At 52.5% G+C, this 17565-nt stretch overlaps 1 protein-coding gene across 1 annotated transcript in view; it reads left to right on the top strand.

Annotated features, from left to right (window-relative positions):
- The window catches only part of cuedc2 (CUE domain containing 2), a 103507-nt gene that overhangs the window by 63209 nt on the left and 22733 nt on the right, over positions 1-17565 (top strand). Inside the window, exon 9 of the mRNA XM_072491806.1 lies at positions 9414-9507. Within this exon, the coding sequence (XP_072347907.1) occupies positions 9414-9507 (94 nt within the window). The remainder of the gene's footprint in view (positions 1-9413; positions 9508-17565) is intronic.

The following is a 17565-nucleotide window of genomic DNA, read 5'->3' as shown; positions in this document are numbered from 1 at the left end:
GGTAAACAGTCCCAACTTCTCCACTCACATACATAACCAAAGGTCTTCATCCCTGTAATCATTCCCATGAATCTTCTCTGCACTCTCTTCCAACCTGAGGAAGGAGCAGTGCTCCGAAAGCGAGTGATTCGAAACAAAACAGTTGGACTTTAACCTGGTGTTGTAAGACTTCTTACTGTGCTCTCTTCTCATGCCTTCACATCTTTGTAAAGGCATGCATGGTGCCCGGAGCTGGCATGGAATACACCAGTTAAGGCTGAACCAGTATTTTGTACCAACTTAACGTAGTCTCCTCGCTCTTGCGTTCAACCAACATTCATGCCCTTCAACCAGCACCACCAAAGTCAGATCGCTACTTGTGGAGTCTTGCTGTGCGCAGGCAGGCTGTCCCATTGCCTACGTTTCGACGGTTTCAGAAGTACCTCCTTGGCAGTACTCAAAACACACACATCGGAACTCCCCTGGCCGTCTACAGAATAGAGGGCACGGGATCTTATATGCACGCCCCAATGGACAGACGGGGCCCCGGGTTTAACATTGTTATGACCTCCCAATGGAGGTCCAAGAATCGACCATACAATTTCCCATGACCGCCCTGGAATATGAACTGGCCCTTTGGCAGGCAGGACTTCCTGTTTAGGGGGGTGGGGTTCCCCCTTTACCAGGAGAGCCCCAGTTGTATAAAAATCCCGGCCTAGCTGCAGGTCAGGGACGGAGACCCTTAGGGGAGTGGAGGAGTATTGGAATAAACCTGTTCTTTAATTTCGGCCATCGACTATGCGTTCTGCTTATTGCGGATTCAACAAACATCTTATCCAAAAAGCAGCACCTTTAGCACTCCCTCAGTACTGCGCACCTCTGCGCAAGACTCCGGAGTGGGATCTGAACTCACAACAGGGGTAGCAATGCTACCAGGTGGCATGTTGTTGGTTAGAACATTGGGATAGAGGACAAGCACAGCTAATGAGTAAAATGAATGCCAACTGACAGATTGTGCTGAGCGAGCTGCAGAGAGAAAGTCCAAGGCAGCAGTTTCTATGAACAAAGGAGCAGGAATATTCTGGGACATGCTGTGAGTTGACATCGATAGTTGATTTCAGAGACACATATGTGTACCAGAAGCAGCAAACTCAGCAGGAAACGTGTGCACGAGCTTCACAAACTATCAAATTCCAGGTTTTATTGTCCCAAACTGCAAATCCTGACTCGGGTAAGTAGAATAGCTTCCATTGGCAGAAACAGGACTGGGGGCAAACTTGCGTTTACAATGATTTTTTTTGGTTTAAACAAGATGAATTGATTCCAAAACCCATCAGCAGCTTATTGTCCACGAGGAGGTCAGTGGTTTGCCATTTCGGTGCCTTTCTCATAAGTGAAGAGGGTCTTTGTTCGTCCACAATCTTAATAGTTGACTATTGAAAATAAACTCAAAGTCACTCCCGTTTTGGAGGGTTCCCAACTCTGATTCTTTGCAGGGGATTTATTCCCGTCAATTAACTGCCTGTTGCTTCAGCCAAGTAGCCATTCCCCACTGTGAGCCATTGAATGTTTACAGGCTATTTGACCTGGAGGGGATTCAAGTCGGGCAGCAACGCCACCCTCGCATTGATGACTCTGACAACAAAGGTCATGCACCGGGTGAATGTTGACCCTTAGACATGCATCCATCAAGAACGCCGCCTTGCCAGATTTGGGTTGTGCCCTCTCTGGCTGTTGCAATGGATGGTAAAGGGTGCCGTGGCATTGTTTGAAGAAGTGCTGAGAGTTCTCTCGTCGCTGCCAACTCTTCCCCCTCGAGCAACATCAGCAAGACCGAACTGGCTTCTCTCATTCACCTTCTTGCAGATGGCGGCTGATATTGCACACAATCCGCCTGCTACAGTTACTGACATACCAGCAGTGTTTGCATTTCAAAGTAGCTCATTGGACGTGGTACAGGCTTTGGCTATTTCCAAGATGTGCTTTGGGAATGTTGTATTCATTTATGGGATGTGGGTGTCGCTGGCGAGGTCAGCATTTACTGCCCATCTCTAAATGCCCTTGAGAAGGTGGTGGTGAGCTGAATTCTTTTTTAAAATATTAATTTAGAGTAGCCAATTCATTTTTCCCAATTAGGGGGCACTTTAGCGTGGCCAATTCACCTACCCTGCTCATCTTTTGGGTTGTGGGGGCTGAAGTGTTGGGTGCTCTGCTACACAGACGAACCAACACGGTTGCGAATGGTACAACTCAGTTTTATTTCAAACATCTATTTACAGTTGTATACTGTTTACTGAAGTTCGATCATGACCCTTGAATCTGTGGACCTATTTCTAATTCTATCTTGTAGTGGCACTCAGCACATGGTGGATGTCTGAGTGGCTTGCTATGAGCTCTGTGCCCTGAGCTGTCTCATCCTCGAGTGCCCAGGAAGTGTCATGTTCCCTGTTTTGCACTGTGTATGCTCTTGCCTGTGATTGGCTGTCGTGTTGTGTGTGTGTTGATTGGTCCGTTGATCTGTCCATCAGTATGTATGTATGTATGTGCAATGATGTTCACCTGGATATCATGACATCCCTCCTTTTTTACAAGAACATGTGCCTATGTGGTCATAAATAGAGATGTGTACTGAGTGTAGCTAAATGTGTGTGTGTGCAATATCTACAGCATGTACATGGGGCTAAACTATATACAAGGGGCGATGTCGGGTGCGACATAACAACGAGATTGTACCATAAACAAAGAACGGGGAAATGTAGAACGACTTCCTGTAACGATAAGAACAGAAACATATTAACACAGTGGTAGTATGAGTTCAATGTACAAACAGTCTCATAAGTCCAGTCTAGTAGGTGGGCGACGAATTCGGGTTGATCGCCTCAAGGGTGGGTCTGGAACCACCGGCTGAGGAATGGGCCTGGCCACGGGCGACGACGGAATGGGCATGGTGGCAGGAAGCTCCACAAAGTCGATATCAGGAACAACAGGAGGGCGCGGTGTCGGTGTAAGTTCCCATAGCGAGCGTGGAAGTAGGCAAAGAGCCCGGCGATTGCGCCTACGAATGGATCCATCAGGCATGCGAACCAGGAACGAGCGGGGAGCCACGCGTCGGAGAACTTCGGCAGGTGCTGACCAGCCACCTTCTGGTAGGTGGATGCGGACTTCGTCTCCAGGGGCCAGGGCGGGAAGATCAGTTGCCTGTGTGTCATATGCCCTCTTCTGGCGAACGCGCTGCTGTTGCATTCTGTGTAGTACCGGAGCATGGTTGGTTGTGGGGACCAGAATGGATGGCACAGTGGTCCTGAGGGCGCGGCCCATTAACAGCTGGGCTGGTGAGAGGCCAGTGGCAAGTGGGGCCGAGCGATAGGCCAGCAGGGCGAGGCAGAAATCCGATCCGGCAGCAGCAGCCTTGCAGAGGAGCCGCTTGACGATGTGAACGCCCTTCTCCGCCTTTCCATTGGACTGGGGATGCAGAGGGCTGGACGTCACCTGTGTGAAACCATATGAGGCAGCAAAGGATGATCATTCCTGGCTGGCGAAACAGGGCCCATTGTCCGACATGACAGTCATCGGAATGCCATGGCGAGCAAAGGTGTCTTTGCAGGCCCTTATGATAGCGGACAATGTCAAATTGTGCAGGCGTATGATCTCTGGATAGTTGGAATAGTAGTCAATGACGATTACATAGTCCCTGCCGAGCACGTGAAAGATGTCCACACCCACCTTCGCCCAGGGGGACATCACCAGCTCATGGGGCAGAAGCGTTTCAGGAGGTTGCGCCGGTTGAAACCTTTGGCAGGTGGGGCAGTTGAGCACCATATTGGCAATGTCATCACTGATGCCCGGCCAGTACACCGCCTCTCGGGCCCTCCGTCTGCACTTCTCGACCCCCAGATGGTCTTCGTGTAGTTGGTCGAGGACCAGCTTGTGCATGCTGTGCGGAATCACAATCCGGTCCAGCTTTAGAAGGACACCATCAATAACGGCCAAGTCGTCTCGGATATTGTAGAACTGCGGGCACTGCCCTTTGAGCCACCCTCCCGTCATGTGGCGCATCACCCGTTGTAGAAGGGGGTCAGCCGCAGTCTCTCGGCGAATACGGGCCAGACTGGAGTCGTCAGCTGGCAGATTTGCCGATGTGAAAGCCACCTGCGCCTCGACCTGACAGACGAACCCCTCCGAATCTGGCGGCGTGCTCACTGCTCTAGATAGGGCATCCGCAATGATAAGGTCCTTACCCGGGGTGTAGACCAGTTGGAAGTAGGATGCGCTGGAGGCGAGGGGTCAGCTCGTTCAGGTCCTTATTTATGATGCTGACCAGGGGGCGGTGGTCAGTCTCAACGGTAAACCGGGGAAGACCATACACATAATCATGGAACTTGTCTATCCCGGTTAGCAAGCCCAGGCACTCCTTTTCGATCTGCGCGTAGCGCTGTTCTGTGGGGGGTCATGGCCCGCGAGGCATAGGCGACCGGGGCCCATGACGCAGTGTCGCCCCGCTGTAGGAGTACCGCCCCAATGCCGGACAGTCAAAATTTTGGTGTCACGCGATGTGTCGAAATACGCCAATACCAGTGCTGTGGTGAGCTTAATTTTGAGCTCCTCCCATTCTTCTGGTGTGCGGGCAGCCACTGGAACTCCGTGGACTTCTTCACTAGGTGGCGCAGAGCCGTCGTGTGGGAGGCAAGGTTGGGAATGAACTTCCCGAGGAAGTTGTCCATGCCCAGGAAGCGTAGCACTGCTTTCTTGTCTGCCGACTGCGGCATGGATGTAATGGCGCTCACCTTGTCTGCATCCGGACGGACTCCTGACCGGGAAATGTGGTCCCCCAGGAACTTCAGCTCGGTTTGGCCGAAAGAACACTTGGCTCGGTGGAGGCGCAGGCCGTTTTCCCGTATGCGCGCAAAGACACGCTGGAGATGATTGATGTGCTCCTGTGGTGTGGTGGACCAGATAATGACGTCGTCCACGTAGATGCGCACCCCTTCGATGCCCTCCATCATCTGCTCCATGATCCTGTGGAAGACCTCGGATGCTGAGATGATGCCAAATGGCATTCTGTTGTAGCAGAACCTGCCGAAAGGGGTGTTGAAGGTGCACAGCTTTCGGCTGGACTGATCCAGTTGGATCTGCCAAAAACCCTTTTAGGCATCCAGTTTTGTGAAGATTTTAGCCCAGGCCATTTCGCTCGTTATCTCTTCCTGTTTGGGTATGGGGTAGTGTTCCCTCATTATGTTGTTGTTGAGGTCTTTTGGATCAATGCAGATCCGGAGCTCGCCGGAGGGCTTCTCAACACACACCATGGAGCTGACCCATGGCGTGGGCTCCGTGACCTGGGATAGCACCCCTTGGTCCTGGAGATCCTGCAGCTGCTGCTTGAGGCGGTCTTTGAATGGCGCTGAGACCCTGCGAGGTGCGTGAATGACCGGGGTGGTGTTCGGTTTGAGCCGAATTCTGTAGGTGTATGGCAGTGTTCCAATGCCCTCGAATGCCTCCTGGTTGTGGGCGAGGAGCGATTGGAGCTGTGCCCTGAACTCTGCATCCGGGAAGTCGGATGTGCCTTCTGGAGACAGAGTGTGGACTTGTTGCACGAGGTGGAGAACCTTGCATGCTTGTGCGCCTAGCAGGGAGTCCTTCGATGATCCGACTATCTCGAATGAGAGTGTGGCCGTATGTGTGTGGTGTGTCACCTGGAGCTGGCAGGATCCCATAGCCGGGATAACGTTCCCATTGTAGTCGACCATCTTGCAACGGGATGGCCGAATTGGTGGTCTGACCTTCATGGCGTAGAAGGCTGACCATGCTATGAGATTGGCGGAGGCGCCAGTGTCCAGACGGAATGTTATCGGTGATCAGTTGACCGTTAGGGTGGCACACCATTCATCACCCGGATTGACAGTGTTGACTTGCATCGGCTGGTGGGTCCTGGCTGGAGACATTCGGTTCCCATCAATGACCGCAACACGGAAGGCGTCCCGGTCGTCTGTGTCACTGGTCTGGCTATCGTCTGGGTACGACTCGTAGTAAGGAAGCTGAATGGTTCGCACGTCCCTGCGAGGTTGTCAGAATTGGGGAGTATTGGCAGGTTGAGCTGCTCGACAGCAGGCAGCGTAGTGGCCCATCTTGCCACAGCGGAGGCATTGTCGGGTTCTTGCGGGACATTGCCGCTTTAAATGTGCGGCTCCACAGTTGCCGCACATCGTGACGTCATGGCGTTCGTTGCGCCACCGCGCATGCGTAGTTCGGTCTTGCGTCGAGCACGCCTGCGCATCACGCTCCTCAGTGTTGCCGTTGTTTTTGCCGCGCACAAGCGCGGGAGGCCCCGAAAAGCGCACGAAATGGCCGCCCTCGTCCGGGCCGCGGGCCGGGAGGAACTCGATCGCCTGGACCAGTTCGGCCTCGTAGGACCCCTGCCGCGCCGATTCGGCCGCCTGAAACTGGGTATAGCGGCTAGTCGCGTTTTCGTGCAGGACACAGGCTTCGATTGTGGAGGCTAAGGTGAGGCCTTTTATTTTTAATAGCTGCTGGCGTAGGGTGCCCGAGGTGACCCCAAAAACGATCTGGTCCCGAATCATTGAATCGGAGGTGGTGTCGTAACCGCAGGACTGCGCGAGGATACGGAGATGCATACGGAATGACTGAAAGGGCTCATCCTTACCCTGCAGGCGCTGCTGGAAGAGATACCTCTTGAAGCTCTCGTTGACCTTGACATTGAATTGTTGGTCGAGCTTGAGAAGGGCCGTCTTGTACTTGGTCTTGTCTTCACCTTCCGCGAACACCAGGGAGTTGTAGACATGGATGGCGTGTTGACCTGCCGTGGAGAGGAGGATGGCGATCTTTCTGGTGTCCGAAGCGCCCTCCTTTTTGTTGGCTTCCAGGAAGAGCTGGAAGTGCTGTTTGCACAGCTTCCAATTAACGCCGAGGTTTCCAGCGACTTGCAGCGGCTGCGGTGTGCTGACGGTGTCCATGGCACAGGATGGCAGATTCCGGAGGATTTGTAGGTAGGTACCACAGTTACTCCTGGTACTATGAAGTGTTTACTGAGGTTCGATCATGACCCTTGAATCTGTGGACCTATTCCTAATTCTATCTTGTAGTGGCACGCAGCACATGGTGGATGTCTGAGTGGCTTGTAATGAGCTCTGTGCCCTGAGCCGTCTCCTGCTCGAGTGCCCAGGAAGTGTTGTGTTCCCTGTTTTGTACTGTGTATGCTCTTGCCTGTGATTGGCTGTCGTGTTGTGTGTGTGTTGATTGGTCCGTTGATCGGCCCATCAGTATGTATGTATGTATGTGCAATGATGTTCACCTGGATATCATGACAGGGGCGAAACCCACGCAAACACGGGGAGAATGTGCACGGACAGTGACCCAGAGCCGGGATCGAACCTGGGACCTCAGCACCGTGAGGCAGCAGTGCTAACCACTGCACCACCGTGCTGCCCGAGCTGAATTCTTGAGCCGCTGCAGTCCTTGAGGTGTAGATACACCCACAGTGCTGTTAGGGAGGGAGTTCCAGGATTTTGACCCAGCGACAGTGGTAACAGACGATATATTTCCAAGACAAGGTGGTGAGTGACTTGGAGGGGAACCTCCAGGTGGTGGGATTCCCAGGTATCTGCTACCCTTGACCTTCTAGATTTTAGCGGCGGTGGGTTTGGAAGGTGCTGTCTCATGGACCTTTGTGAGTTACTGCAGTGCATCTTGTAGATGGTCCATACGGCTGCCACTGTTCTTTGGAGATGGAGGGAGTTGATGTTTGTGGAAGGGGGAGCAATCAAGCGGGGCTGCTTTGTCCTGGATGGTGTCGAGCCTCTTGAGTGTTGTTGGAGCTGCACTCACCCAGGCAAGTGGAGAGTATTCCATCACACTCCTGACTTGTGCCTTGTGGATGGTGGGCTGGCTTTGAGGAGTCAAGAGGTGAGTTACCTACCACAGGATTCCTAGCCTCTAACCTGCAAGCCCCTCACTGTGTTTTTCTTTCCCTCTCTTTGATGAATCTCTCTCTTCCCGACTCGCATAAATAGGTTTATACAAGATCCAAAGATTGTTCATTGAAGTGTACACATCTGACAGAGTGATGAGTGTGCAGGAAGCCCAGTCAATCACAACACAATAGCAGATCTATGGAGGCACTGAGGCAGAATAACCAGACGCTGGCGAAGTGGGGGATGGTGGTCCAGGAGGGGGCAGGGAACAGGAGCGGGAGGGAGAGAGAGACAGAAACGTCCGGGGAGTCATTCTTACTGCTGATGATGTCTCTGTTGGACGTTTCTCTGCCGCTTTCCGTCCAGGAAGCACCAGCTGATTCGGTGCATGATTTTACAGTGAGGACGCTGGATGGGACACCCCTGTCTCTGCGGCAGTATCGGGGGAAGATTCTGCTGGTCACCAACGTGGCCGCATTTTGAGGGTCAACGATACCGCAGGTAAGGAACATCTCCAATGGTCAGTCTTGAGGATCATTACTTCAATAGAACGTGGAGTCAGAGTTCGGGAATAAAGCTACATTCTGAGGTTTCAGAATCCATACAGCAGAAAAGGAGGCCATTCAGCCCATCATTCCTGTACTATCTCTCCAAGTGAGCATCTCTCTTAGTGAATCCAAACACCGAATGTTATTTTTGATTCTTTTATGCGAAGCCTAGCGTTTGTTACCGATCCTTTACTGCCCTTGAACTGAGAGGCTTGTTCGATCATTTAAGGGTGGCAGATTTCCTTCCCTAAATATCAGAGAACCAGGTAAGTTTTATTTTCCTGATAGTTTCATGGTCGCCATTACTGACACTAGCTTTATATTCCAGGTTTATTGAGTCAATTTAAATTCCGCCAACTGCCGTGGTGGGGTTTGACCCCATGTCCCCAGGGCGTTAGCCTGGGTCTTTGGGTCACTAGCCCAGTGACAGCGGGCGGCACGGCGGTTAACACTCACAGCGGCAGGCACTCGGGTTCAATTCCGGCCTTGGGTGTCGGTCTGTGTGGAGGTTGCACATCCTCCCCGTGTGTGCGTGGGTTTCCTCCGGGTGCTCCGGTTTCCTCCCACAGTCCAAAGATGTGCAGCTTAGTGGATTGGCCACGCTAAATTGTCCCTTAAGTGTCCAAAGGTTAGGTGGGGCAACAGAGATAGGGTGAGGGAGTGGGCCTGGGTAGGGTGCTCTTTTGGTGGGTCGCTATAGACTCGATGGGCCGAATGGCCTTCTGCACTGTAGAGATTCTATGACATTAACACTACACAACTGTCTACACTTCAAACTATTTGGCACTAAGAGAATGTCCTCACCTGCTAAGTAATGTTTGGATGAGTGATACACAGATGAGCATACAGCTAGATCTAGGACTATTATGGCATCAAGGCAATAGTTTTGGTCTATTTTATCTGGATAGGATTGGACAAGTTCTAACTCCTGATTATATTCCTCTTCCTCTTTATTCAACAGTTCCACAAACTGAATGCCCTGATGGAGAAACTCTGCCATTCTTCATTCACTGTTTTAGCTTTCCCCTGTAACCAGTTTGGACAACAGGATCCAGGTAAGAAGGAAAGCACATTCTCCAATACCACGTCGGCCCAACGTCCGTGTAATTATTTGTGAATTGCCGATGTCTCTGCCAGCAGTCGGCTCAATCTGAGGTTCAAGCTGGCGACTGAGCTGCCAGGAAGGTATCTGGCAACTTGCGCCGAAATACTACCAAAGTGGTCAGAGCCTGCGGCCATATTGTGACTGTTGACATAGGAAAGTGGAATGGTAAATTTCAGCACAGAAACACAGCTAAATATAACAGCAGGTAATAACGTTTTAGAATAGGTAGCATGCATTGGCAACTTGGTGGTTAATAAAGGTTGAGACACCTGTGCAGTACTGAGGGAGTACCGCACTGTCGGAGGGTCAGTACTGAGGGAGTGCTGCACTGTCAGAGGGTCAGTACTGAGGAAGTGCCGCACTGTCAGAGGGTCAGTACGGAGGGAGTGCCGCACTGTCAGAGGGTCAGTATTGAGGGAGTGCCGCACTGTCGGAGAGTCAGTACTGAGGGAGTGCCGCACTGTCAGACGGTCAGTACTGAGGGAGTGCCGGACTGTCGGAGGGTCAGTACTGAGGGAGTGCCGGACTGTCGGAGGGTCAGTACTGAGGGAGTGCTGCAGTGTCGGAGGGTCAGTACTGAGGGAGTGCCGCACTGTCGGAGGGTCAGTACTGAGGGAGTGCCGGACTGTCGGAGGGTCAGTACTGAGGGAGTACCGCACTGTCGGAGGGTCAGTACTGAGGGAGTGCCGCACTGTCAGAGGGTCAGTGCTGAGGGAGCGCCGCACTGTCGGAGAGTCAGTACTGAGGGAGTGCCGCACTGTCAGAGGGTCAGTACTGAGGGAGTGCCGCACTGTCAGAGGGTCAGTACTGAGGGAGTGCCGCACTGTCAGAGGGTCAGTACTGAGGGAGGGCCACACTGTCAGAGGGTCAGTACTGAGGGAGTGCCGCACTGTCAGAGGGTCAGTACTGAGGGAGTGCCGCACTGTCAGAGGGTCAGTACTGAGGGAGTGCTGCACTGTCAGAGGGTCAGTACTGAGGGAGTGCTACACTGTCAGAGGGTCAGTACTGAGGAAGTGCCGCACTGTCAGAGGGTCAGTACTGAGGGAGTGCCGCACTGTCAGAGGGTCAGTATTGAGGGAGTGCTGCACTGTCGGAGGGTCAGTACTGAGGGAGCGCCGCACTGTCGAAGGGTCAGTACGGAGGGCGTGCCACACTGTCAGAGGGTCAGTACTGAGGGAGTGCCGCACTGTCAGAGGGTCAGTACTTAGAGAGTGCCGCACTGTCAGAGGGTCAGTACTGAGGGAGTGCCGCACTGTCAGAGAGTCAGTACTGAGGGAGCGCTGCACTGTCAGAGGGTCAGTACTGAGGGAGTGCCGCACTGTCAGAGAGTCAGTACTGAGGGAGCGCTGCACTGTCAGATGGTCAGTACTGAGGGAGTGCCGCACTGTCGGAGATCAGTGCTGCGGGAGTGCCGCACTGTCAGAGGGTCAGGACTGAGGGAGTGCTGCACTGTCAGAGGGTGAGTACTGAGAGAGTGCCGCACTGTCAGAGGGTCAGTACTGATGGAGTGCCGCACTGTCAGAGGGTCAGTACTGAGGGAGGGCCGCACTGTCAGAGGGTCAGTACTGAGGGAGTGCCGCACTGTCAGAGGGTCAGTACTGAGGGAGTGCCGCACTGTCAGAGGGTCAGTACTGAGGGAGTACAGCACTGTCGGAGGGTCAGTACTGAGGGAGTACTGCACTGTCGGAGGGTCAATACTGAGGGAGTACTGCACTGTCGGAGGGTCAGTACTGAGGGAGTACTGCACTGTCGGAGGGTCAGTACTGAGGGAGTACCGCACTGTTGGAGGGTCAGTACTGAGGGAGTACTGCACTGTCGGAGGGTCAGTACTGAGGGAGTACCGCACTGTCAGAGGGTCAGTACTGTGGGAGTGCTGCAGTGTCAGAGGGTCAGTACTGAGGAAGTGCCGCACTGTCAGAGGGTCAGTACTGAGGGAGTACCGCACTGTTGGAGGGTCAGTACTGAGGGAGTACCGCACTATCGAAGGGTCAGTACTGAGGGAGTGCCGCAGTGTCGGAGGGTCAGTACTGCACTGTCAGAGGGTCAGTACTGAGGGAGTGCCGCACTGTCAGAGGGTCAATACTGAGGGAGTTCCGCACTGTCAGAGGGTCAGTACTGAGGGAGTGCTGCACTATCGGAGGGTCAGTACTGAGGGAGTACCGCACTGTCTGAGGGTCAGTACTGAGGGAGTGCCGCACTGTCAGAGGGTCAGTACTGAGGGAGTGCCGCACTGTCAGAGGGTCAGTACTGAGGGAGTGCTGCACTGTCGGAGGGTCACTACTGAGGGAGTGCCGCACTGTCAGAGGGTCAGTATTGAGGGAGTGCCGCACTGTCGGAGAGTCAGTACTGAGGGAGTGCCGCACTGTCAGAGGGTCAGTACTGAGGGAGTGCTGCACTGTCGGAGGGTCAGTACTGAGGGAGTGCCGGACTGTCGGAGGGTCAGTACTGAGGGAGTGCTGCAGTGTCGGAGGGTCAGTACTGAGGGAGTGCCGCACTGTCGGAGGGTCAGTACTGAGGGAGTGCCGGACTGTCGGAGGGTCAGTACTGAGGGAGTACCGCACTGTCGGAGGGTCAGTACTGAGGGAGTGCCGCACTGTCAGAGGGTCAGTGCTGAGGGAGCGCCGCACTGTCGGAGAGTCAGTACTGAGGGAGTGCCGCACTGTCAGAGGGTCAGTACTGAGGGAGTGCCGCACTGTCAGAGGGTCAGTACTGAGGGAGTGCCGCACTGTCAGAGGGTCAGTACTGAGGGAGGGCCGCACTGTCAGAGGGTCAGTACTGAGGGAGTGCCGCACTGTCAGAGGGTCAGTACTGAGGGAGTGCCGCACTGTCAGAGGGTCAGTACTGAGGGAGTGCTGCACTGTCAGAGGGTCAGTACTGAGGGAGTGCTACACTGTCAGAGGGTCAGTACTGAGGAAGTGCCGCACTGTCAGAGGGTCAGTACTGAGGGAGTGCCGCACTGTCAGAGGGTCAGTATTGAGGGAGTGCTGCACTGTCGGAGGGTCAGTACTGAGGGAGCGCCGCACTGTCGAAGGGTCAGTACGGAGGGCGTGCCACACTGTCAGAGGGTCAGTACTGAGGGAGTGCCGCACTGTCAGAGGGTCAGTACTTAGAGAGTGCCGCACTGTCAGAGGGTCAGTACTGAGGGAGTGCCGCACTGTCAGAGAGTCAGTACTGAGGGAGCGCTGCACTGTCAGAGGGTCAGTACTGAGGGAGTGCCGCACTGACAGAGAGTCAGTACTGAGGGAGCGCTGCACTGTCAGATGGTCAGTACTGAGGGAGTGCCGCACTGTCGGAGATCAGTGCTGAGGGAGTGCCGCACTGTCAGAGGGTCAGTACTGAGGGAGTGCTGCACTGTCAGAGGGTCAGTACTGAGAGAGTGCCGCACTGTCAGAGGGTCAGTACTGATGGAGTGCCGCACTGTCAGAGGGTCAGTACTGAGGGAGTGCCGCACTGTCAGAGGGTCAGTACTGAGGGAGTGCCGCACTGTCAGAGGGTCAGTACTGAGGGAGTACAGCACTGTCGGAGGGTCAGTACTGAGGGAGTACTGCACTGTCGGAGGGTCAATACTGAGGGAGTACTGCACTGTCGGAGGGTCAGTACTGAGGGAGTACTGCACTGTCGGAGGGTCAGTACTGAGGGAGTACCGCACTGTTGGAGGGTCAGTACTGAGGGAGTACTGCACTGTCGGAGGGTCAGTACTGAGGGAGTACCGCACTGTCAGAGGGTCAGTACTGTGGGAGTGCTGCAGTGTCAGAGGGTCAGTACTGAGGAAGTGCCGCACTGTCAGAGGGTCAGTACTGAGGGAGTACTGCACTGTTGGAGGGTCAGTACTGAGGGAGTACCGCACTATCGGAGGGTCAGTACTGAGGGAGTGCCGCAGTGTCGGAGGGTCAGTACTGAGGGAGTACTGCACTGTCAGAGGGTCAGTACTGAGGGAGTGCCGCACTGTCAGAGGGTCAATACTGAGGGAGTTCCGCACTGTCAGAGGGTCAGTACTGAGGGAGTGCTGCACTATCGGAGGGTCAGTACTGAGGGAGTACCGCACTGTCTGAGGGTCAGTACTGAGGGAGTGCCGCACTGTCAGAGGGTCAGTACTGAGGGAGTGCCGCACTGTCAGAGGGTCAGTACTGAGGGAGTGCTGCACTGTCGGAGGGTCAGTACTGAGGGAGTGCCGCACTGTCAGAGGGTCAGTACTGAGGGAGTGCCGGACTGTCGGAGGGTCAGTACATAGAACATAGAAAATACAGCACAGAACAGGCCTTTCGGCCCACGATGTTGTGCCAAACCTTTGTCCTAGATTAATCATAGATTATCATTGAATTTATAGTGCAGAAGGAGGCCATTCGGCCCTTTGAGTCTGCACCGGCTCTTGTAAAGAGCACCCTACCCAAACTCAACACCTCCACCCAACACCAAGGGCAATTTTGGACACTAAGGGCAATTTATCATGGCCAATCCACCTAACCTGCACATCTTTGGACTATGGGAGGAAACCGGAGCACCCGGAGGAAACCCACGCACACACGGGGAGGATGTGCAGACTCTGCACAGACAGTGACCCAAGCCGGAATCGAACCTGGGACCCTGGAGCTGTGAAGCAATTGTGCTATCCACAATGCTACCGTGCTGCCCTTAAGAACAAATAAATCTACACTATATCATTTTACCATAATCCATGTACCTATCCAATAGCTGCTTGAAGGTCCCTAATGTTTCCGACTCAACTACTTCCACAGGCAGTGCATTCCATGCCCCCACTACTCTCTGGGTAAAGAACTTACCTCTGACATCCCTCCTATATCTTCCACCTTTCACCTCAAATTTAAGTCCCCTTGTAATGGTTTGTTCCACCCGGGGAAAAAGTCTCTGACTGTCTACTCTATCTATTCCCCTAATCATCTTATAAACCTCTATCAAGTCACCCCTCATCATTCTCCGTTCTAATGAGAAAAGGCCGAGCACCCTCAACCTTTCTTCGTAAGACCTACTCTACATTCCAGGCAACATCCTGGTGAATCTCCTTTGCACCTTTTCCAAAGCTTCCACATCCTTCCTAAAATGAGGCGACCAGAACTGTACACAGTACTCCAAATGTGGCCTTACCAAAGTTTTGTACAGCTGCATCATCACCTCACGGCTCTTAAATTCAATCCCTCTGTTAATGAACGTGAGCACACCATAGGCCTTCTTCACAGCTCTATCCACTTGAGCGGCAACTTTCAAAGATGTATGAACATAGACCCCAAGATCTCTCTGCTCCTCCACATTGCCAAGAACTCTACCGTTAACCCGGTATTCCGCATTCATAATTGTCCTTCCAAAATGGACAACCTCACACTTTTCAGGGTTAAACTCCATCTGCCACTTCTCAGCCCAGCTCTGCATCCTATCTATGTCTCTTTGCAGCCGACAACAGCCCTCCTTACTATCCACAACTCCCACCAATCTTCATATCGTCTGCAAATTTACTGACCCACCCTTCAACTCCCTCATCCAAGCCATTAATGAAAATCACAAACAGCAGAGGACCCAGAACTGATCCCTGCGGTACGCCACTGGTAACTGGGATCCAGGCTGAATATTTGCCATCCACCACCACTCTCTGACTTCTATCGGTTAGCCAGTTCGTTATCCAACTGGCCAAATTTCCCACTATCCCATGCCTCCTTACTTTCTGCAGAAGCCTACCATGGGGAACATTATCAAATGCCTTACTAAAATCCATGTACACTACATCCACTGCTTTACCTTCATCCACATGCTTGGTCACCTCCTCAAAGAATTCAATAAGACTTGTAAGGTAAGACCTACCCCTCACAAATCCATGCTGACTATCCCTAATCAAGCAGTGTCTTTCCAGATGCTCAGAAATCCTATCCTTCAGTACCCTTTCCATTACTTTGCCTACCACCGAAGTAAGACTAACTGGTCTGTAATTCCCAGGGTTATCCCTAGTCCCTTTTTTGAACAAGGGCACGACATTCGCCACTCTCCAATCCCCTGGTACCACCCCTGTTGACAGTGAGGACGAAAAGATCATTGCCAACGGCTCTGCAATTTCATCTCTTGCTTCCCATAGCATCCTTGGATATATCCCGTCAGGCCCAGGGGACTTGTCTATCCTCAAGTTTCTCAAAATGCCCAACACATCTTCCTTCCTAACAAGTATTTCCTCGAGCTTACCAATCTGATTCACACTGTCCTCTCCAACAATATGGCCCCTCTCATTTGTAAATACACAAGAAAAGTACTCGTTCAAGACCTCTCCTATCTCTTCAGACTCAATAAACAATCTCCCGCTACTGTCCTTGATCGGACCTACACTCGCTCTAGTCATTCTCATATTTCTCACATATGTGTAAAAGGCCTTGGGGTTTTCCTTGATCCTACCCGCCAAAGATTGTTCATGCCCTCTCTTAGCTCTCCTAATCCCTTTCTTCAATTCCCTCCTGGCTATCTTGTATCCCTCCAACGCCCTGTCTGAACCTTGTTTCCTCAGCCTTACATAAGTCTCCTTTTTCCTCTTAACAAGACATTCAACCTCTCTTGTCAACCATGGTTCCCTCACTCGACCATCTCTTCCCTGCCTGACAGGGACATACATATCAAGGACACGTAGTACCTGTTCCTTGAACAAGTTCCACATTTCACTTGTGTCCTTCCCTGACAGCCTATGTTCCCAACTTATGCACTTCAATTCTTGTCTGACAACATCGTATTTACCCTTCCCCCAATTGTAAACCTTGCCCTGTTGCACGCACCTATCCTTCTCCATTACTAAAGTGAAAGTTACAGAATTGTGGTCACTATCTCCAAAATGCTCCCCCACTAACAAATCTATCACTTGCCCTGGTTCATTACCAAGTACTAAATCCAATATTGCCCCTCCTCTGGTCGGACAATCTACATACTGTGTTAGAAAAGCTTCCTGGACACACTGCACAAACACCACCCCATCCAAACTATTTGATCTAAAGAGTTTCCACTCAATATTTGGGAAGTTAAAGTCACCCATGACTACTTCCCTGTGACTTCTGCACCTTTCCAAAATCTGTTTCCCAATCTGTTCCTCCACATCTCTGATACTATTGGGGGGCCTATAGAAAACTCCTAACAAGGTGACTGCTCCTTTCCTATTTCTGACTTCAACTCATACTACCTCAGTAGGGTGATACTCCATGAACTGCCTTTCTGCAGCTGTTATACTATCTCTAATTAACAATGCCACCCCCCCCCCCACCTCTTTTACCCCCCTCCCTAATCTTATTGAAACATCTATAACCAGGGACCTCCAACAACCATTTCTGCCCCTCGTCTATCCAAGTTTCCGTGATGGCCACCACATCGTAGTCCCAAGTACCGATCCATGCCTTAAGTTCACCCACCTTATTCCTGATGCTTCTTGCGTTGAAGTATACACACTTCAACCCATCTCCGTGCCTGCAAGTACTCTCCTTTGTCAGTGTTCCCTTCCCCACTGCCTCATTACACGCTTTGGCATCCTGAATATCGGGTACCTTAGTTGCTGGACTACAAATCCGGTACCCATTCCCCTGCCAAATTAGTTTAAACCCTCCCGAAGAGGACTAGAAAACCTCCCTCCCAGGATATTGGTGCCCCTCTGGTTCAGATGCAAACCATCCTGCTTGTACAGGTCCCACCTTTCCCAGAATGCGCTCCAATTATCCAAATACCTGAAGCCCTCCCTCCTACACCATTCCTGCAGCCACGTGTTCAACTGCACTCTCTCCCTATTCCTAGCCTCGCTATCACGTGGCACCGGCAACAAACCAGAGATGACAACTCTGTCTGTCCTGGCTTTTAACTTCCAGCCTAACTCCCTAAACGTGTGTATTACCTCCACACCCCTTTTCCTACCTATGTCGTTGGTACCAATGTGCACCACGACTTCTGGCTGCTCCCCCTCCCCCTTAAGGATCCTGAAGACACGATCCGAGACATCCCTGGCCCTGGCACGCGGGAGGCAACATACCTTTCGGGAGTCTCG

This window comes from Scyliorhinus torazame, chromosome 28 (assembly GCF_047496885.1).
Source record: "Scyliorhinus torazame isolate Kashiwa2021f chromosome 28, sScyTor2.1, whole genome shotgun sequence".
Taxonomy (NCBI): Eukaryota; Metazoa; Chordata; class Chondrichthyes; order Carcharhiniformes; family Scyliorhinidae; genus Scyliorhinus; species Scyliorhinus torazame.
The sequence above is the reverse complement of the archived record's forward strand: the minus strand, read 5'-3'. Positions and strand labels throughout refer to the sequence as shown.